At 43.3% G+C, this 22,876-nt stretch overlaps 1 protein-coding gene across 3 annotated transcripts in view; it reads right to left on the bottom strand.

The window, feature by feature from the left end:
- Positions 1-8,976: 8,976 nt before the first annotated feature.
- mei4 (meiosis-specific, MEI4 homolog (S. cerevisiae)) overlaps positions 8,977-22,876 on the bottom strand; it is a 39,616-nt gene continuing 25,716 nt past the window's right edge. For 2 of the 3 annotated variants that reach the window (XM_031582075.2, XM_031582074.2), the window contains exon 4: positions 8,979-9,965. In XM_031582075.2, coding sequence (XP_031437935.1) covers positions 9,714-9,965 — 252 coding nt within the window. In that variant the 3' untranslated portion in view covers positions 8,979-9,713. Of the gene's footprint in view, positions 9,966-22,876 lie in introns of all 3 variants that reach the window. The other variant, XM_012823852.3, reaches the window with a different exon arrangement.

Raw genomic sequence — 22,876 nt, 5'->3', positions numbered from 1 at the left:
CATTTTCTCCTTAACAGCTGTATATCTACTGTTTCTTGTTTTGTGCATTCCCATAGGTTGATGTTGCTTATTGTGTTTGGCCAGAAGACTCCAAGGATGCGTCTTAGACAGTGGTTTATGAAGGTTTGTAGTTTGTTTGTGATGTTAGTGGTAGTTCTCCAGGTTTCGGAGCCATAGAGCAGCACAGTTTTGACGTTGGAGTTGAAGATTTGGAGCTTCGTCTTGAGGGAGATGTTTTTACTTTTCCAAATTTTGTTTAAGATGTTGAATGCTGTTCTTGCTTTCCCAATTCTTGTCTTCACGTCATCCTCTGTCCCACCATCAACAGCTATCACACTTCCCAGGTAGGTGAATTTGTCGACATCTTCCAGCGTCTGGTCCCCGATGGTTATTGGGTCCGTGTTCTTGGTGTTTATCCGCATTACTTTGGTTTTTGGACCATTTATTTTGAGTCCAAGTCCAGCTGCTGTTTTTTCTAGCAGTTCGGATTTGTCCTGCATCTGTTGGTGGCTATGGGAGAGTAGTGCGATGTCATCCGCAAAGTCGAGGTCCTCCAGATGTTCTGTTAGACTCCACTGGATGCCAGTCTTTTTATTGTGGGTTGATTGTACCATGATCCAGTCAATGCACAGAAGGAGGAGGAAAGGGGAAAGCAGGCAGCCCTGTTTCACACCAGTGAGTACTTTGAATTTTTCTTGTGCGCATCCCTGGAAGAGTACGTTGCATTGCATGTCCCAGTACATGTTCTTAATGATGTTGGTTTCCTTTGTGGGGATTCCATAGTGTGCCATGAGTTTCCATAGCATTTCACGGTCTACACTGTCAAATGCCTTTGCAAAGTCTATGAAATTGACATGAACAGGTGTTCGCCATTCTATAGACTGCTCAATGATGATCCTGAGGCTAGCAATTTGGTCGGTGCACGATCTTTTGTTTCTGAAACCAGCTTGGTTTTCTCTCAGTTCATCATCAACCCCCTTACGCAGTCTCTCCAAGATGATGCGGCTGAACACTTTGCCTGGTGTTGATAGCAACATGATCCCTCGGTAGCTGTTGCAATCCCTGAGGTTTCCTTTCTTTGGTATGACAGCAATGAGCCCGTCCTTCCAGTCTGTTGGTATGTTTTCTTCTTCCAACCATATGGTCTTTATTAGCTGGTGGAGCATGGTGGTTGAGGTGTCGAGATCTGCTTGTAGAGCCTCTGATGGGATGTCATCTGGCCCTGCTGCTTTACCACGTCGCAATTCCTTGATGGCCTTCCTCACCTCAGATCTTGTTGGGGGGCCACAGTTGATGTCCAGCGTGTGTGTGGCTGGTGGGATCTCTACCTTTTGGGTAGGGGGCTGTCTGTTGAGCAGCTCCTTAAAGTGTTCTGTCCACCTTCGATGTTGTTCTTCTTTGGTGGTGAGGAGTCGTCCCTGTTTATCCCTGATCTGGGTGTTTGTCTGTCTAAACTTACCAGCTAGTTTCTTGGTGGTCATGTAGAGTTCTTTGATGTTGTTTTTTCCAGCTGCTTCCTCTGCTTCCCGTGCCAAATTCTCAATGTAATTCCGCTTGTCACATTTTGCACTTTTCTTCACTTCTTTATTTGCTGTTTCATATTCTTTGTGAGCTGCTGCCTTTTTTGCTCGGGTTTTGCTTTTGTTTAGTGTGTCTTTTTTTGTCCTCCTTTCTTCAATTTTCTTCAGTGTGTTTGTTGACAACCAGGGTTTATGGTTTGTTGCTTTTCTCCCCACTACTTCTAGGCACGCCTCCTTCCATATGTTTTTCAGGTTGCTCCAGTGCTCTTCCACTGATTTGTGCTGTTCTTCTTGCAGGGCTTGGAACCTTTTCTGTAAGGTGGTTTGGTACAGTTCAGTTGTTCCTATGTCCTGGAAGAGCTGGGTGTTGAACTTTGTTCTTGTGTTGGTGGGGTTGTTGCATCGCTTCAGCTTGAGTTTTGCAGCCAGTAGGTGGTGGTCTGACCCAGCGTCTGCCCCCCTCTTCACACGGACATCTAGGAGAGAGCGCCTGAACTTCTTGTTTATGCATATGTGGTCGATTTGATTTTCGGTAGTGTGATCAGGTGACATCCAGGTGGCTTTGTGGATGGGTTTATGTGGAAAGACTGTCCCTCCTATGACCAGATTGTAGTCAGCACAGGTGTCTGCAAATCTCTCGCCGTTTTCATTCATGCAGCCGATTCCATGTTTCCCCATCACCAGTTGGTATCCACTGTTGTCGTTTCCCACCTTTGCGTTCATGTCGCCCATGAGTATAGTGATGTCTTTTTCTTTCCTGGCCTGGAGTAGCTGTTGTAGTTGGTTATAGAAAATGTCTTTCGTTTCCTCCTCTGTGTTGTTGGTGGGTGCATAACACTGTATGAGTTGTAGGTTGATTCTTTTATGGGTAGTTTTGAATCTTGCTGTAATAAGCCTGGAATTAATGGGTTCCCAGCTGATGAGGGCCCTCTGTGCTTCTTTGGAGATACCTAAATGCTATTGTAAGGGCAAATGTTACACCCAGGATGCTGCGCTCGTCTAGTGAGCATCGTTTGGCACTGCCGTCTGTGCAAGCACGGCAATCCAGACTATTCTCATTTGTAGTTCCACGTTGGTGGAACGAGCTGCCTAGCACTACCAGAGCAGGGGCGTCCCTCTCTACCTTTAAGAAGCTTTTGAAGACCCAACTCTTCAGAAAGCACCTCCCTTCCTAACTGGCACTTCGACTAGTGCTTAACTTGCACTTACAGCAGTTACATTCCTGCACTTCTTTTTTTCTATTTCTTATGTAAAGTAGTATTTATTGTTACACTAGGTCTCTATTGCTCGTAGCTTGACTGTTCTCTCCCTTGTACGTCGCTTTCGACAAAAGTGTCTGCTAAATGACTAAATGTAAATGTAAATGATCAATCTAAGCTATTGTACATAAGGTATATTTCAAAAACAAGTATTTTGGCACATGACTGATATTAGTCTCTATGTTACTCAGTTGGTTTGCTTTGATGTCATCCACTCCAATGGTTAAAGTGAATCATAGGTTTGTATTTTGAATGCAAAATGAAAGTTGAAAATTAAACTAACTTTACCCAGGTGTGAGACAACTCCATGTTGGTAGTGGGTTTCTGTCACATCAACAATGAGAGGTATGTAATATTGTCAAAATAATATAAAAAGGCTACTATAGGTAGAAACCTCTGGGTGCCTGTGCAGCTTCATATTAACACAAGTTCATATTCACTTCATGTTAACATGAGTTCATATTACACACGCTAGCAACTATACCAACTGCTAAATTGGTCCCCTAAGCTAAAGATGGCTGGGGCAGTTCATAGCTAGGTTAAAGGAGCAGTATGTAATCATTTTACAGGACGAAATCATACAGTTAACATGATACGTCATCGGAGATTAAGGAAACATGCTTAACTGGAATACTGGCTTCTCCAACAAAAATGGACTCAAATGTGATTACTACTGAATGAATACTGACATCCAAATTGAGTAACACTACTCATGCCCATCCCTACCTAGCTATTTCATTTTGTGACAATTAATGAATGTGGTGACACTCTCTCCTCTCTCTGTCGTCCCTCCTCGGGATCTTCTTCTCTGTACTCGGAGTCTTGGTCCAAGACCATACCTGTCAAGTCTCGTTTTATCCGTGAGACTCATGAATTTTCAACATTTCTCATGTCTCACCTACATGACACTGAATCTCAAACATTTTCACTCCCAACAGCATAGAATAATAATTACTAGTCCATCAGACTGCTGTGCGGTGCGGGTGAGAGACGGCCATGTGTGCACTGTGTGGCTCACTATGTCTGTTTAGCCGGTTTAGGCCACTAGTCAACATAGCTTGAATATTCAGCACCACTGACCAACAGATCACTTATCTCGAGGCAAACCAGACCTGTTAACAAAATGCCTCTCAAGTGTAACAGTACACATGCACATGTTGTCTTTTGTGTGTATGTGTGGGGGGTGGGGATGGCTCACGAATTTTCACGGATTTCAGTCATCTTAACTTTCTCTTCACCTACTCTTCCTCTAGCTCCTCTGCCTCTTGTACCACTAGGACCTGTACTCCCTTCTCCTCCTCCTTTTCCTCTCTCTAGCTCATTCTCTCCGCCCTCTGCCTCTGACCAGCCCTTACTGGCTTCCCTTGACCCTGCTGAGGGCACTTCATAACGGAGATCTGCATCAGGCTGCAACAAGGAAGATTAGTAGGCTACTACTCCCAAATAGATGTGAAATGATTTATGCATTATCTGTTCAAATGAGCAATGTGTTATCATTATCAGGGGCTTGGAAAGAAGTAACTACAACCCACACTAACGTACATAGCCAGCCATGCATCTAGCTGGTAAAACAATCCATATGAGCTGGTTTATAATTTGTAAATAATAGAAATATTTCCACTGGTACATTAATGGGATTCGTATTCGAAAGAGGAAGCTAGAGACACATTCATGTTTTACCTGGCAGAGTTACTAACGTATGAAAAAATAATTAATAATAAACTGTGGTTAATAGTCTGAAAATTGCGGTATCTGGCCCTTGACAAACTACAAATGATCGATTTGATTTTGCTTCATGTTTATTGTGGATGGATTTAATTTGAGCTTTGAAGTATATATCAGTGACATAACGCTAATGTTAAGGTCAATGCAAGGCGCTGTGCAGATCTACTAGCTAATGAGAGATAGTCATTATTATTTTGAAACATGACTAGTAACATTAGGTCTTCCACAGCATCTTAATTTATATGCTACTCAAGTAAAATTAGCAGCAAAACTTCAGCCAACTTTAGAATAAGGCCATCGACCGGTTCATGGTTCATTTAGATCGATCCATCTGTGCAGCTGCATCTTTAACGTGAAAGATGTTAAATCTTTAAATCTACGGCACTTGGGGGGAAGAGTTCCAATAAGGACAGACTGCACTGAATGCCTTTGAGATTGCTGAAGTGCACTCTGTGTGCCATCTTTGCTATATTACAATCCTGTCTGTCTATTTTCAGAGAAGCAAAAAAAAAAAGGAATACAAATGTTAAAATGGAACTATGATGTATATGGTCTAACTAAAGACAATGTGTGGATGACATTGAGTTAATTGAGCTTAGTTTTCTTCCTAGGTTTTAGCACCATTCTCACAGGCTTATTACTGGAGACCAGAGGTGGACATTAGTTTTCATGTTGTAATATTAATACCAGACATCGCTACTGCAATATACAATATGTCTAAAATATATGTATGTGGGCATGTGTTATGTGCCTAGTGCACTGGCAATTGAAGTTCATCATTCGTCCAAAACATTTTTTTTTCATAAAAAAGTTACAAATATATAAAAAATTAAAAAGTTACTGAACTGCAACTATGCCAAAAAGGCTAATTTGCCCAACTTGTGAGTCATCTTAAAAGCCAGGTGGCACAGTGTGTGCTATTCTGATTACAAATACGCCTTGATTGCATTAACTGGCATTTACCAAGACCTGACCTGCGACGTGCTCAAATCTCCTAGTGAATGGAACTCGTCCTCTTCTCGTACATCTTTTCTTCAACTGAATTGGCATTTCAGAATGATCCCACGGGTGGCAATGTTGTATATTAGACTTAATCAAACATCCACATAAACAGACCCTCGCCCTACACGACTGCCCTCAACAAACAGAACCCATCCTCAGGCACACGAGAGAGAAGACCTGGGGGTCATCCAGCCGTAGCCATACCACTGATGGCGTCTTTGGTGTTAATTAAACTTCACAGAGCTTTCTTTCTAATGAGGTGAACATCAACAACTCAAACTGCTTCCCAAAATCATCTAATGGTGACCATACGGCTTATTTACCCATACAGTCCATTGAAAGTCCTGCAGCATATATTTAATTACCACCCGTCCACGGCGCACAGGGAGCGAGAGCAATGAGTGGACAGACACACATTAGCCCTAATTAGAGTGTCTGATGCAATGATCTGTTAAACAGTGTGAGTGTAATATAAATGCTTGAATTTGGGGAGAGAACAAACCTTTTCACAGAAAAGTGTTTATTTTTACACTCACATAGCCACGGCTCAAAGGCTTTGACCACCTGCGGAAAATCCTTTTATTCCTCCCCTGCCCTCCCAAGCGAGACTTGATTTTTGTTGCCCTTAGAAGAAAAACTCAATAAATGTTAGGAATAATTTTCCACAAGAATGGACCCTGCATGAAACACTCTGAGACTGCTCAACTGTGCCGTCTCCAACATTTGGCTTAAATTCTATCTATTTTTTTATACGTCTAAGCTGAGCTGAGCTGGTGATGATAGAAGTCATTGTAGCATGTAGGCCTATAACACTGTCTAGCCTACAGTACTGTGTCTAATATGCCCATAGCCAAGTCTTTCAATACTTATGGCCCATAAAATAATGCATAGATAGGAAATAAGCGCCCTTCTTCTGTACATTCAGCATACCTTGCTGAGATCTGATATCTAATCCAATCATTTCTTTTCTACCTAAAAATAACTCTTCTGTTGGCTAAGTTGACTCAAAATGAATGTCTGTATTTTTGACCATATTGAAAATCATACGTTCAGGATTTCTAAATACCCCGGCATACTGTAATATTGTCATACCACCCACGTATACTTAAAGGTCATGGACACCATGTAGTCCACATTCAGTCTTTAAGACTCCCACTGTGGAGGCTCTCTCAAGCATGTTAGGGGGACATGTAGTCCACATTCAGTCTTTAAGACTACCACTGTGGAGGCTCTCTCAAGCATGTTAGGGGGACATGTAGTCCACATTCAGTCTTTAAGACTACCACTGTGGAGGCTCTCTCAAGCATGTTAGGGGGACATGTAGTCCACATTCAGTCTTTAAGACTACCACTGTGGAGGCTCTCTCAAGCATGTTAGGGGGACATGTAGTCCACCTTCAGTCTTTAAGACTCCCACTGTGGAGGCTCTCTCAAGCATGTTAGGGGGACATGCATCCCCCTTCGTCTCCCCCCCACACACACACACAACCTCCTTCTCCACACAAAAGAGATCCACAGCGCATCGTGATGTCTGAGCACGCAGCATAATGTCTACCCCCGCCCCACCCCCCCCTTCTGTTTGCTCTCTGCCCTGCCTCTGATTCCCCTTCTGTGGGCTCCTCTCACTCTCCCCCTCGCAGCAACAGGATATGAAAGATGAAAAGATGCCAAAGGAGAGAGGGAGGAGAGGGAGGAGAGGCGGGCTCCCCGGGCTGAGGCGGCACGAGCGCGATGGCTATCAGCGGCGCAGGCGGAACGGAGGAGTGAAAAGAGGTCGGGGGGTGGTGGTGCCGAGGGTGACGGAGGGAGGGAGGGGTGGTGGGACTCGTCAGTAATTCATGACGCACACCCGCACTCAGATCCATGGCCGTCCCGAGGGACCCTCACTCGCTGCTGTTACCATGGCAGAAAAAAGCTTCGGCGCGCTGGACGCCACTCACATCATCACAGCTTGCTTGTTCTATCATTTTTGTGTGGAGTTTTTTCTGAGGAGCTAGGGGGTGGAGAGGGGAGAGAGAGAGGGTGGTATCTCTGTGCTCTGTCTGGTCCCCAACCCCCTCCACCCCCTGGAGGCAGTTGTGAGAGCATGAGCAGCAGGCGGTGCTGAGTGGGGGTGGGGGGGTCGAGGTGATGGTGCAGCTGCACGCCGGACTTGTCCAGGCGACATGGCACCTCAGGAGCTCTTCTGACAGGAGGTGATAAGCGAACATGTCATGACGCGCTAAATAATAGAGAGTGACCTCCCTGCTAAAAGTGAGAAAAGCAGCGAGGGGGAGAACGCGAGCGAGAGCAAACACCTACAGATGAGCTACATATGCTCTACTTTAAATGTGCAAATGTCAGCCCCACATGCCAAAACCTACCACCGGGGGCAAAAGAATGAAGGCAGAAGCTACTGGACCGGGATGCTGCAAAACAAGTTGCTCTATCACTAACTGCTGGCCCATTGGCTTGGCTTGTTGCTCAACTCTGTGCTGGTACACCAACACTGCTACCTGTTTGCCAACTTGGGAGAGAAATAACACTGTTAAGGTACGGATCAAGTGTCTTCTGGTAATGTGTCATATTTATTAACATACTTTGTCAACTCAATTGTAGAGAAGGGCTGTGCGATCTAGGCTATTCATGACAAGGTAGTCTTAAAGTGCATATACATCTTATTTGATTTGGCGTGAATTGGACAGTCAAAGACAGAAACAGTTCCAGATGGTGCATCTCCACACCCTTAATGTTGACAGCTTTTTGAATTTTCAGAGCAGTTGCGGGTGTGACTAAACAATGTAATACATGGTAATCCTATGGGGAAAGCAGCCACCTTAAAGTAAACCTCTTGTTTTTGCAACTGTCAGGCTCATAATGTCATTATAAGTGACTGACGTGGAAAGGATCCCTAAAGAGATGTACAGAGTGCGACCTGTGTTTTTTTATGCCTACGACAAGGAAAAATGAATAGGTTGTAGAAAGGTTCCTTTTTGGGGAAAAAAGATCCATCCCACATGAAATATTCCAATATTCAAAATTAAATATCAATTTTAGTTTTTGTTTCTAAAATACTTCTTTTGTAATCAATAAAGCTCCATAAATACCTGATGTATCAGATATGATACAAAAAAAGTAATATAGGTTCAATAAACCTAGAATTTTCTGGCTAACATTGGATGTTTCAGTCTTTACAGTACTAAATTATAAATGTTTAAACATACATTATTTGTATTTCCTAGTTTTACTTCATTCTTGCTCATTCTCTCACTTCATGTGGCGGTCATATTACACACCGCTATGCAGTACGTCTAGTTTGTCTACAGTTCTGAAATCTGGATGGTTTGCCAAATCTCTACAATAAAGAAATAGACACATTTTTTTTATGACAAAAATTGTGTATGTTTGCCAAGATACAGGTGGTGTGTCAACTTACCCATATTACCGCACTCTTCCTGACCCGGGAGTTATGCTGTGTTTAATATTTCCTGCTGCCACAGATAGGCTAGTCAAGTACAAATTGTATTGTTCCAGTAGCATTTGAAAAATTAGAAATGATATTTGGCCAGGTGATTTTACTGATTGAACCATAATATTACTTTTAATGGATGAAGGCTAGTGCAAATAACAAAGTTAAGTGTGTGTATCTCTGTGGAAAAATATACTTGCAAATGAAGGGTTGATAACACACATTCAGATGAATGACTCAGTAGTGATTTTGACAAAAACTAATACATCTAAAACAAAATATGTAAAAGGGAGAATTTATTCCAAAGGAATTGCCATTTCAAATAAAGATAAAATCTCTGAAAGAGCCCAACATATTTTGTGTGATTTTTGTCTGATTGTCTGGATTACTGATTTGACAAATCAAAAACAAGTATCAGGCCAAAATTGATCTAGGATTACTTACGTATGACAATCACTGCAAATGTATTCTCTGACAAACCAGACTGAGTGCTTAACATTAGTTGACATTAGTTTCCTACATCTGTCTTGACACACAAGCACTGTTAACATACCTGTAGGAAAGCCTGGAATGCTTCAAAGGTCAATACATCCCCAGCTTCCCAATCTGATTGGGTCTCATTAACAAACTGCATCAAAATGTACAGTCTGTCATGCCAATCGGTCCTCTTGCTTGCTTATCTTGTCGTGTCAACAACCCCGGTCCCACACCAGAGTCCTGGAGTTTCTGGAGAGAAATGGAACGTGGGTGGTACCTGAAATCAGTCCACAGCGTTTGGCGACACAGCGGTGGAGACATCTGGCTTCAGCAGGGCTCCGATCCTCCACAAGTAGAGGCTGAAGAGCGGGTACTCGTCCGCCAGACGCACAACCTGCCTCTCCAGCTGCCCCTGGGCCTCGCTGAGCTCTGAGGCGCCCCCATCTCGCAGGACCTGCTCTAGGACCCAGAAGAGGTAGAAGGAGTTCTCGTAGCGTTCCACCTCCAACGGTGCCACACTCGTGCTGGCCGTCTCCTGAAAGAGAGAGACCACACACACACACACACACACACACACACACACACACACACACACACGGCGTGAGGGGAGGCTCTCTTGGTTACTACCGACCCTGCTGAGGGCACCTGGTGGCTCTTTCTTTAATATTTGATCAGTCAGCCTGTGCTGGGAAACAACAGAGAGGCGTCTAACAGTGGCGGTGATCTATTTTACAAGCACCTTCAGAGATAATTAATAACCTGGTGAGCGACAGGTAGAAGCTACATCCTCTGCATTTTTAATAAGCCCTAGACACACAGGCCTGCTGTGCTGTACACTGTACCTGCAGCAATAGCTCTGTCCTTAAACAAGTACACATCAATTTACAGCACGACACCTTCATTTTGTAGGAAAGGGTAATGAATGTCAGGTATAAATCTTAAATCCCTGGTGAGGTTGTCTAGAGACAAGTCCAAATAGGGAGGTCTGAGAGACCATTGAGATGTAGCTCACTAAAAGTACTTTTTTGGGTGATTTCATTTTGGGTGTGTGGTTTACAGTTTGTGTATATGTGTGTATTTGTGTGTGTGTGTGTGTGTGTGTGTGTGTTTGTGAGTGTGTGGACAAGCAGGTGGCTGTCAGATGTGCATCTCCCTCCCACAGTGCTCTACAGAGCGGAGTGACATGATGTGACATATCCGTCGCCCCACTCCGCTCCCGTCTGTGGGAGATCACTCATACTCTCTCCGGGGTGCAGCCATGTCCCCCGTATCGACTGCCACGACTCGCTGCTAGCAGATGCTAGAAAAGGTGCTTTATGCTGAGCATGTTATTTTTAGCACATATTTCAAGCATGTTCTAGATGCTGTATCAAATAAAGTAACACAGCGATAACTTGTGTTGCAATGCAGACTGTGCTTGACTGCTAATCTAACCATGAGAAGAGCAATGTTTTCTGAGGAAAGATCCAGATGCTTGGCATTAAGGGTCTATTGAGGTTGATAAGGGATGAAGCCAGAGCGACACTACTATAAGGTCCAGTGTACAACTGTGCTTTGGTGAGATCTTAGATATTGATCAATGGCGGGGCTCTGTACCTTTACAAACATTTATCTTAATTTTTAAAGATGATAGCATGGTCATCTCACGGAATTAGTCTGTGTAACATGGCCATCGATTTCAATGAGCCTGAGGAGACGGTTCCACCACAGCAACACAGTTCCAGAGCAGTTTCACTACAGCAATACAGAGCCACTGAACCATGAAAATCTCACAATTATGGGAAAAATCTGAATGAATCCTGATGGAAGTGGATTTAATAAAAAAAAAAACATTGGGGGCCTGATGATTTACAATCTGCTGAAACATATTTCAATGCGTACCAGGCTGATTTTATATCATGCAGATACTTGCCCGGCTTCCTTAGTTCTGGCCAGGGGATCCCTAGTTACATTTAAAATTCAAAGTGGGGGGGGCGGGCAGGTCAATATTTCCGCGTATTTGTTAATTCCTATGACTGGTGTGATACATTTTACCGGGGTGATAAATTATTGGGTGTTTCTGCTCAGCAGCTTGTCTCTGACGGTAGAAGGATCGTGCTCGCACACGCCTACTGTTGTTTGTTCCTGAGAGCTACCATCTAGCAGCTGAAAAAAAATCCAGTGAGAAGCCTGTGTGAATCGCCTACCCTAATATCAAGCTTTCGACTCTAAATTATTAATAACAGAGAGGAAGTAAAACAAATGTCAAAGCTAAGATGCTGCATGGACAGCAGATCCCCTCTTCAGCCTGGTTTTCTGGCAGTCATGTCAACACATTGTTTCCTTTATGTTCAACACTAATAGTGATAGTAATCTTTCTATGCTTATTGTTTGTGGTTATGGTGGGTGGCATGTTTGTTCAATAGATGTGGCTAACAGTGAGACGTTTACTGCTGTTGAAGATGCAGTGCGCGATTCGGTTTCGCTAAAGGCTGTTAGATATTTGTGCTGAACAGCCAATCAAATGACACCCCTCTTCCATGTTCCTGAAGCACTGTGTTGATTGGCTGGGATTATTTAAGGCTCATTGCAAACCACTATGTTTGTTTCCTATTTAAAAGGCCAGGACTGTGAACGAACAATTTTTTTTATGGCAAACACTGAACATACAGGACTGTGAGGAGCAATTTGCTGAATTTGACAAAAAGTGTATGGGTATAGGGCTACACAAAAGATAGGGCCAATGATTTTCCGCGATAACGGAAAACGGACGGAATTCGCGGAATGTACCCTTTGAAACGGAATTGCAACTTTCAGACGGAAACATCATTTTGTGCATCAAAATCGCCCAAATTCCCCTGTATTTTGCCCTGCAAGACTGTATTTATTTCAAATAAGCACAACAACGATCGCAAGGATGAACAAACATTCATTAAAAAACAAAACCACTGAGAAAATGTCACGTCTTCTGTTCTGTTGCTGGCTGGCAAACAACAATCTTAAACGGAATATCATTGGCGCTAAAAAGACACTTAGCCTATGGCAGTTTAATGGGCTGCTCCAGCCATTGGCTCTCATTTTGCCGCAGTTTTGAGTTAGTAAACTCAGCCTTCAGTTTTCTTAGGTCTAACGTATAACATTCGTATTTCTATTTTGGATCACTCAGATTCCAGCTAGCTAACTTGTTAGCACTTGCTAGCCTCCACAGATTTTAAACGCAGTTTGAAAGAAAGAATAAATATTCATCAGATAAACATGTAAGCCTACCTTACAATGACATCTACACCACAGATGGCGTTACCTGAGTTTACTATCAATGCGCTTGCAGCAATTTCACTATTCAATTCGAAATTGTCCCATACAGGACACATCTGACTTGATTTATTTTTGTCTTTTCTTATTTCATTTTTATTAGTTTTTAGCAAAAAATCATTAGCTCTGTTTAGTTTTATTTTTCCATTTTATTTGGGTAAATTATTTTATTTCAGTTTACAAAAATGTCTCAAAACCATTCATTTTTGTCTTTAGTTTTAGTTGAAGATAATAACTCTGCAACACACTGATTTTCAAGGGCCTCATTAAAATCACTCAACTTGGCTCAGTCCACTGTCAGGACCATCCTGAACTTATCTTGGTAGTCAACTAGCTTACAATCCAGTAAGTGTCCTTACAGTAGGAGTGTATGACTCAGTCATTCAGTATACGGTGTAATGGTTTGGTGATTATTTGCAAAGCATTTAATGTTGATCCTTTGAAACAGATCCTTTGATAAAAATATCAACAGTAACATGCTTGCTTGCTAACATGCTTGATGGCAGGTGATCCTTCGGAAAACCTCTTTTTTGAAAGTCCTCTGAAAGCAGTGACTGCCAAAAGCCAAATCCTTCAGCTGCTCTCCTACTGCGCACAGTTCCTCTGCGGTCCTGCAGAAAGACCCTCTTCTCTTCCTCACCCATCCCCACATCCCACCAGGCTGTCACCACCCAAGAGCTCTGATAATCAACTGCACTCTGAATGAGATTTAATCATCTGCTAGATTGGGCCTGCCTGGGCTTCCAGACTGTCAAGGGACTTCAGGGCAGAAGAGGCCGAGGAAGAAGGAGTGAGTGATAGAGTGAGTGATAGAGTGTGATAGTGAGAGTATTTAATGAAGATCTGACTTTGGCTCAATGCATTCCAGAAGGGCTATGAAAGGCTGGGAATAGTGAAAGGACTGAAAGGAAGGGAGGACTGAGGCCTGTGGCTGTGTGAGGGGGCCGCTGGAGGACTGAGGCCTGTGGCTGTGTGAGGGGGCCGCTGGAGGCTCTAGTGCTGCTGCTCTGCCACACACCGCCCCATGATTACTGACCAGCAAAAACCCGCAGCCCTTCACAGAACAGCTTCATGTGTTCTGTCCCACCATTGCCTCATCCCACATCATTATGAGATTAGGGTATTTATTGCATAGTAGAAGAGAATGCCTTATGAAAACACCCGAATCAAAATGAATTGAACTATATGAATACTATTTGAAGTATTCTTTCTCTTAAAATGACCATAGGGTCCTTCAGCACAGTGTGAATGTTCTCTCTAAAGTTCACAATCCCACTCTGCACATGTTGGAAGAGGAATATGTATCCTCCAGCTTCTATACCAGCTAAATACTCCCTCCTTCCATACAGCCACCATCTTGAACACCTGACCGGACTATGCATTTCACTGCACTACTGACAGCTATGGTACGGGTCCATTCAAAGTAGCATTATTTCATGTAATGAACAGTATGGCCCTAATGTCCCCAGGATTACTTTGTGGGGGTGAAGTCTACAGTTGTTTTGGTTTTCCCCCCCTGTACATGTCACACTCTGGACGGGACTGCATTAATGGAGGGGAACATTTCTTTGGTGAAAATTCTCCATTTTAGAAAAAATTGTCTAATACAAACACACTAAACATTTCTCTATGTGGGAAATATGACACGGAAAGCACTTGATCAATTGCCAATGGCATCAATGTCATCTGCATGTAATGGTTTGCCAAAAGTGTCTCTCATTGCCCAGAGTCACAACAGACCATGAGCAGCACAGACTACCCCCGACGTATTTGGTATTTTCTACAAGTCTCGGCGCTCAGGCTGTTACTCCCAAACCATTCACTTGCATCTGTTCCTCAGTGAGGGGAATGATGTGACCTCTTACGGTGCAAACCCATGACAGCGACGCGATACGCTTCCATCGCTTTGAGTGGGCGTGTTGTAGCGTGTGGAAATATCATTTTCAAACCGTCAGAGACGACACCAAACAATCTGATTGGCCGCTGCCGGGAAAAATCGCTCCTCATTTGCATAGGATTCAACATTTTCCAACTTTTATCGGTTGCGTCGCCCAAAACGGTGGTTTACGTCACAATGGATTGGCTCCCGTTGAAATGCATGGGATTAGAATATCGCTTGTAACGGTGTCATAGGTTTGCACCGTTACACATTACCATTGTCGTACTTGCTTATTATTTTTTCTTTATATTTGATGAGGTCATTTCGACCTGCTCCAAGCATCTTACTGAAATGCGAAAAGCAACAGAGATGATGATGCTAAAACTCTGGCCAACAACGAAATAAAGTCTTGTGATTGCCCCCCTATGGTGGAAGGCTTGATAACCTTGACCTCTTGTGCTCTTGGGGGCATCCTAATGTATTTATCACTTGTTCTATTGCCCTGGAGGTCAATACAAATGCAGTAATTTGTGGAGCTGTGGGTACAGTGAGCTGGAGAGGAATGGGGGAAGGAAAGGCCTGACTCGCATATACAGGGCCAGAGCTCATTATTATTGAACAACACAACACACCTCCAACATATGCTGGCTGTGTTGAGATATATTTATAGGAATAGCAGATGAATTATTTAAACCAACCAGTGGGGAGGTGAAGGTTACATTTAAATGGCATACTGAGCTCCTGCAGCAGAGTCTTTGGCTGAGGCAAACAACCACTGCAACTTCAAACAGTGGATGTATTGACAGAGCTCCTGTCAGCACTTCGAAATGGAGATAAATGTCTTCCGGCTGTTTGTTTGCTTTTATTCCAACAGCTCTGGGCTTATAGCCTGAGTAGAGGAGCAGAGGAGCAGAGGAGAGAGAAAGGACAGGGTGAAAGAGACATATGGAGAGAGAGAGAGAGAGAGAGATATTCACAAAGCCATCCACCAATCAGCACACGGGACTATGTGACAATGTGACCAGCAGAATTGAGCATACCGTCGGGTAAAGACAGAGAAGACAGATAAGGGAAAGAAAAGGAGAAGACAAGAGACATACACAGTGAGGAAGACAAAGAGATTTCAAGACTGATTAAGTAACTCTGGGACTGAAGTGAGAACAGACAGATAAGAGGGTGGTAGGAAAAAAAAGAAGTAGAAAATGTGTGGGTGTGTGAACAGATGCCACAGACTGACTGTAGAGCGCCTGGCTTTTTGGCGAAGGAGGTCAGGATGAATGGCTATTACCCTGGAGATCGTATTTCATATAGAAAGCGATTGAAGTGAGGCAACAGGCTATATCTGTAGGCCGAGAACGGAGACTGTGGCAGAGGTTGCGTAACTGATTTCACCAGATCTCTTTGTAGCGAGCTCCACTTGTAGCCAACGCTGGTCGTCTGTCATAGCTGACCTCTTCACACCTCTCACCACGAGCAGACACACCAGGCTGTTTTCTGCCCCACGCGCTCCTATGGCACTCCCTGCCATTCCACATCCATCTCTGGCCGTGGTGCGGTGCCACGGAGCTCCGGGCCTGCCGCATCCCCCATGTCCCAGCGCACAGGAGGGACGGTCTCCCCCTCAAGCAACTGCGACCCCAACACCCCACCTCCTCTCCTATAGGTCAGCATCAGCGGTGGCACAGGGACTGCAGCTGTGACGCCATTGCGTAAAAGTAAAGCTCACGCTAAAGCTACAGCAAAGCTTTTTGCCTTCCCACTGAAGCCGCCTGTTGCCCACGGCCCACCTCCAAACTGTTTACAAAGACACCTTTACAGCTTCCGCAGGAGATTGGAGGGGGACTTATTTCTGATCTCTGTGGTGGAGGTATTCATTTCCCAACTGAGGCACAATCTCCGCTCCCTGACCGCAACCAGTCACGAAATATCTAATGTTATAACTCCACGTCTAGACAGACACAATCAATAAATATGAGTCTTGGGAGGTTATCTTACACGTTATATATGCAGCCATATTCTTTTCTTTCTTTGCAAGCAGGATGCCGCAAAGAAACAACTGGAGGTATGGACCTTACAAAGGAGAGTCTTAAATCTTTTACCTCACATCAGACTTAAAGGTGCAGTCTGCAACTCTAATCCCATACACTTTTTGTCAAATTCAGTGAATTGCTCCTCACTGTCCTCTGGATGTCAGCGGTTGTGTTCAAAAAACCTCCTGGCTCTGTAAATGGGAAAAAAACATAGACACTCGGACCGGGCCATAAACAATCCCAGCCAATCAACATGGTGCTTCAGGAGCACGGAAGGGAGGGGTGTCATTTGATTGGCTGTTGAGCTTAACTATAAACAACCTTTCGCAAAGTCAAAACCGAATATCAGACAGCATCTTTAACTTCAATGGTGAACCAAGGCCATGTCAGAGAAAAAAAAGCAACACTACTGGCTGGTTTTTGGAGTCAGGTGGTGGAAATGGAAGATTGTAATCCTGAGCAACTTTAGTAAACAGTACAATTGCAGGAAATATAGTCAATCTCACCACTATTCTTGAAAGGAACATTGAAGTTGAAAAAGTTCTGTATGATAGAATGCATATGGCTGCATTTCTATCAGTGTGTCAGGTCAGGACACTATTTACAATGTAGGTGCTGGTACAACAGAAGAGGGATGTCTACACATGCAGGACACATCATTTACATGAGTACATACAGTAGCTGTGTGTGAGAGTGTGTTTGTGTGCGGAGCAAACTCAAATAGGCCACATCAAAATAAAATGTTATGCTATCCTAGCGACTGACATGACATAGAAGCAAAGATTCATGCAGTCCAGATATAAAGAATTAAGGTTATTATATATACATAATATATATATATTAAGGATTATTTGATCTTACATTTAGAGTTTTTATTTAAAACCAGCAAGCTAAATAGTAACCTTCTGACCTCTTTCACCAAAAAGCCAGGTGCTCTCAAGTAACAGTATACAGATTGCCCTTGAAAACACCAACAGTAACACCGTTGGCACCGATTTATTGCAGCCGGTGGGAACAACTACTGTGTGCATCTGTCGTTTACCTGACCATATATCGTCAAAACGAATTTGAGGATGTTACTTAAAAGCTCATCAAAGATAAACACTGCAAACTTGACATGGCTGCAGCTACATAACAGCCCTGAGCTTCATGAGTGTCTTCTCTTCAGCGTGCCTCACCCCCTTCCCCCCTCACCCAGCACCCCCTCACCCCTCTCCCATCACCCCCCTCCCCCCTCACCCCATCACCCCCATCACCCCCTCACCCAGCACAGGGACACGACACAGGATGAAGCAATGGCTTCTCCACTCCACTTTAATACAGGCTTTATTAGCATCTTCCATTCGATTTTTGTTAAACAATCTTCTGTGATAAACCTGTTGGTTTGCCTGGAAGCAAACACAACCCAATTAAAATGTATTCCTTAGATGTGAGATTCGAGCTAAAGGTATTGAATGAGGCACAGTGGGCCCCTCTGCAGGGGGTTCAAGCACAGGCACAGAGGAAAGTTTGGTGAGAAAGCCGACTCACACATAGCAGCAAACCCCTGATCTCATCATTTAACCCGTCCTGTTCTTGTCCCTCAGTCAAGTCAGCCTTGGATGTATGACTCAAAATGACACGACCAAATTGACTGGTTAACGATGCCACCAGTTCCAAATGAAACACTGCTGTTCACTATAGCCCATTCCAAATCAATCCCTTTAGAACTGATTAATCTATACAATTAAAATTGCATTGGTTGTAATATACACATTATTGTGATGTGCATCAGAGTCACTCTACAGATCAAAACTCTACGGGTCAAAACGAGTGATTTTATAATCCAGCACGATTGTGAAACATTGTCATGTAAGCCTTGAGGAGAGGGCCTCTTCTTGGCCTCTGCAAATCAGCTCTGCACCAAACAAAAGAGAACAAAAGATGTCATGCCACGGAGGATGGAGGTTTGATCAGATGAAACGCCTCATCTGGTGGTGCATTAATAAGTCATTGTGCCAGTGCAGAGAGCCCACGGCAGCTGCTGCTGCTTCTACCCATCTCATCTCCAGATACGGAAACACCTAGACTCTCTGGACCTGCTAGTCAGACAGGCTTGGAATGCAGATGCTTTTTAGTGTGTAGGGAATATAATTACAAATGGGGGGTGTGGGAGACGAGTGATTCACCCACCAATCAAGGACTGTTTGTACTGCTCCCCTCCCTGCAGTGCTGTCTCTCTCTCATCCCTCAAGTGGCTGGACTTCTTCCAGCACAATATCATATATATTTTTCAACCCAAGCTTGATTAAACATATCTTGGAAACGGTCATCCCTTCTCCGTCAAATGTCGCTAGGTGCTGTTCCGCTGGACTGCAATGTGATATTTGATGTCAAACCTGATGGAAAGATACTGGATCGGGCAGATACCACAATCCCCTGTGGTAGCGCTGATAGCATCTCTGTCTCTGTGTTAGGACACAAAGTCCATAGCCCAGGACCAGGTGCAAAATGAGAGTCATTGAAGTCTGAAAGCAGGATTTGAGGGATAGCAGGCTATTACTGGAAGTTAGTTGGGTGGTGTGGTGACTCCTGGTGATTTTCCTAGAAGCTCATTCTTAGCACAGAAGTGGGGGTTCTTTGGCCTTTTTGGGATGGGGCATAGTATTTTAGGTACTGGAGTGATATCTTTAATCTGCTAGGGGAAGCCATCCATAACATACACAAATGGGTCTGTTTTAAGTTGGCTCACGTAGACCCTGCAGTCTCGTGCTATCGTGAGATGATCTGTGTGTTGGGTGGTGGACTACAGCTACTGAGCTGATAATGCATACATTCAACGCGATAACCATCTGACTGAAGTGCAGGTTGTTGTCTGGTACCTGGGCCTTTACTTTACTGGCTCAACAGCAAAGATGAAAATAGGCATGGGAACGTTTTTGTTAGAACAAACGATTTAAAAGGATCATTTTCCACAACAAGATGTCTTTTAAACCTCTTTAACGACTTTAAGAGATTTACCTTTCACATCAAAGAGATTTGAAACACATCAAATCAATGCCTCTAAGGCTGCATGACAAGTTTAAGTGGAACAAAGTCTGCAATCAATACATCTTATTCACATTTTAGAGACAGATAGCAACCCTAAAAGAATGGAAACCATGAATGTTGCAGAATGTTTTAATAGGAGAGGGCACAACATTCATAGGCCTTCACCATAACATGGCCAGGAGACTGAATGTTTGGTGAGGTGATTAAATCTTCTTGCTGTATGTGTATCTGTATGTTTATATCTATATCTATATGTACCGTAATTTCCGGACTATTGAGCGCACCTGAATATAAGCCTCACCCACTGAATTTAAAAAAAATATATTATTTTTAACATAAATAAGCCGCACATGTCTATAAGCCGCAGGTGCCTACCGGTACATTGAAACAAATTAACTTTACACAGGCTAAAAGTAATACAATAGTGATGCATATTATTAGTTTTGCCAGTTACGTTAAGTGCACTGTTGCTTTAAGAGAGCACAGTTGCAAGAGTCAATCAGAAGCTAGAACGTTAGATTGAAGACAGCGAGATAGAAGAAAGACGCTAGTTTGAAACCAGTGAGCTAAACAACTTGAAAAGACTGGATTTGTATTGTTGTAAACTTTTTATTTTATTTTCTAACGTGTTTTGAGTTGTGTTCTGTCTACGCCGGTAGACTGTGGTTATATTGACATTAGTTAAGTTATTGAGAGATACTGAGAAATCAAGTGGAGCTAAGCATCCATGCGGCTGCATCCATGCTAGCATCCTAGCTCCACAAAGCCACCGTAAATACAAAGACACCGTATACAGTCACAGGTATCATAATCCATAAATTAGCCGCGTCATTGTTTAAGCCGCGAGGTTCAAAGCGTGGGGAAAAAGTAGCGGCTTATAGTCCGGAAATTACGGTATATCTATATGTAGGACATGTCTTGTCTTATCTGTTGTTGTGCGTGTGCACTTTATATGTTTCACCGTGGGAGAGTGGGAAACGTTTTTTCGATTCCTTTGTATGTCTTAACATGCAAAGTAATTGACAATAAAGCTACTTTGACTTTCACTTTGACTTTGAAGCTCACTAAGATGATACTAGTTGGGATTTCAGATCCACAGATCCACTGTGGCAGTGCGTTTATAAGACTGCATTGTCTTATGTGGCTGTTCGATGATCATGGCCAAACATGGTTAGTTTAGCTTTCACTCACTGTGATTTAGGCTACTTCAGTTTTCTTCTGTAAAACGAATCATTCCCTTAATGATGTCAAACTGTGCCCGACCCGAGGGAGCAAAGCGCCCCCACACCAAGATGCTTATTTAACAGTTAGCAGAGTGATATATTGATAACAACAGCCTGGGGAAATATTATTGGCTAACATAAGTGATCCATGATTCATATTGTTTTTCCTGCAGTCCAAAAACAGTGGTTCTAACTGCCATAGGGCATGGGAGAAATGTACTGGCTGCTCGCATTTAAATTACCTTTTGCATTTCCATATTATTTAATAAAGTAAAACAAACAGCACTGTGTCGTTTCTATTCTCCTCCTCGGTATTGCATTCCAGTGCGGTGATAACCCCCATTAGTCCCTCTGGAGATGATGTTTGTGATGGATAGCACTGAGTGTCAGACAGAGATGTGCTGTGCTTGGTGAGTGCACTTAACAGGCTTCATTTTCAATATAACAGGGAATGTTTTATATTAAGGTCTCCATAACTGGTTATTGATTTAATGCAGTAGTTAACACCAATAAAGTACAGCGATGATGAATGTTATTTGATGTTAAAGCCGAGGTTTAAACAAACCATTAGCAGCAACATTTCTACAAAACATTTTGAAAAGTCTCCTTTTTCCCCATAGCTCATGTTATTTCAGATCAATTATGTGACAGACAATAATACTAATACACCAATGTTAGACTAAAATGACAAAACCATATCTGTTAAAGAGATACAGGTGTTTGCAGACTATTGAGGTTTACGTGTCCATTGCCTCAGTATAAGCCTGTGTGAGTGCTGTAATGCCCTCCAGCAGCTCTGGGATCCAGCAATAGTCCTTTCTCATCTCTTTCCATTGATTGTGATTGCATGTTCTCTCATTGCCATTCACCGTGTATTCTGTCTACCTACAAAACCTGGTGAAGACTCCCCAATAAAGGAGCCCTCCCAGAATGATTGGCACCCTGGTTAAATATAAGTGATAAGGGCTGATGAAAATTCCCCTTACTCTCTATGAAATGTTGTCTTTTCTCAACAAATAAAGAAAATACATAAATTGCACAAGAAAAAAGTCACAAGTAAGTAGACTGTAATTGGGTCATACGGTAAGGACAGTTATTTGTAAAGGGAGGCGTGTAATTATGTCCGATAAATTCTGGCTAAGTATTTTGCATCTTTTAAAATATTGCTAATTGAAGTGTGCATTTTTGATAGCCTTTTGATTTGCAGTCCCAGCGAAAATGTACCATATTCTGGCTCCAATCAGATTATGGGGCTCTAAAGCTTTTTCCATTTGTTCAGATGACCTACACGACTGAAGGTGTGCGGGACAAACACTGATGTGACAGTATACACATTCACACGTCAGGGCTGATTACTTTACATCCCGACGAGTAAAGGTGAAACGGTGTGTGTACCAGCCGTTTATACATGGGGGTCTTGGGGCAAAACTAGGTTGGTCAATGTCATGTTTGACCTCTACTATAATGGTTTAGAGTCTTTTTATTGATTCATTAATTTAACCTCCATTTCATGTTAAACCTCATTTTGCCCATGACTATTTGAATCCGTCCAAATGTACCCTATGTAGTTGAACACCTTTAAATTGAACATCAGGTGCTTGGACAGTCACACAAGAACAACACAGTGCCTTCTCAGCAGGAACAGGAGCGTGACAGGAAGGGGTCACGTCACGGACTGCTACCGACATGGAAGTCAGAGAAGTTGACGCTAAAGAGCCAGCACTCATGAGACATGGTGTGGTGAAGTGAGCCGTGCTCGTAACCGTCACCTTACCGTGTCTTAGGCTGACATCTTCCAAAAACACCAGGAGCCTAGTTTTGGCCCAGGTGTTTGTTCAAGCTAGCAGAAGTAATCGTAGACTGACATATGGAGGTGTTAATCGGCTGTGCTGTGCTGGGGGACACATAGGACTGAGAAAAGGCCACGCTCTGTTTCAGCCTTTATCGAGCAAGTCGCCTGTTACCACGAGGCATCACTTAACATTTACACTCA

Source organism: Clupea harengus, chromosome 15 (assembly GCF_900700415.2).
Source record: "Clupea harengus chromosome 15, Ch_v2.0.2, whole genome shotgun sequence".
NCBI lineage: Eukaryota > Metazoa > Chordata > Actinopteri > Clupeiformes > Clupeidae > Clupea > Clupea harengus.
The sequence above is the reverse complement of the archived record's forward strand: the minus strand, read 5'-3'. Positions and strand labels throughout refer to the sequence as shown.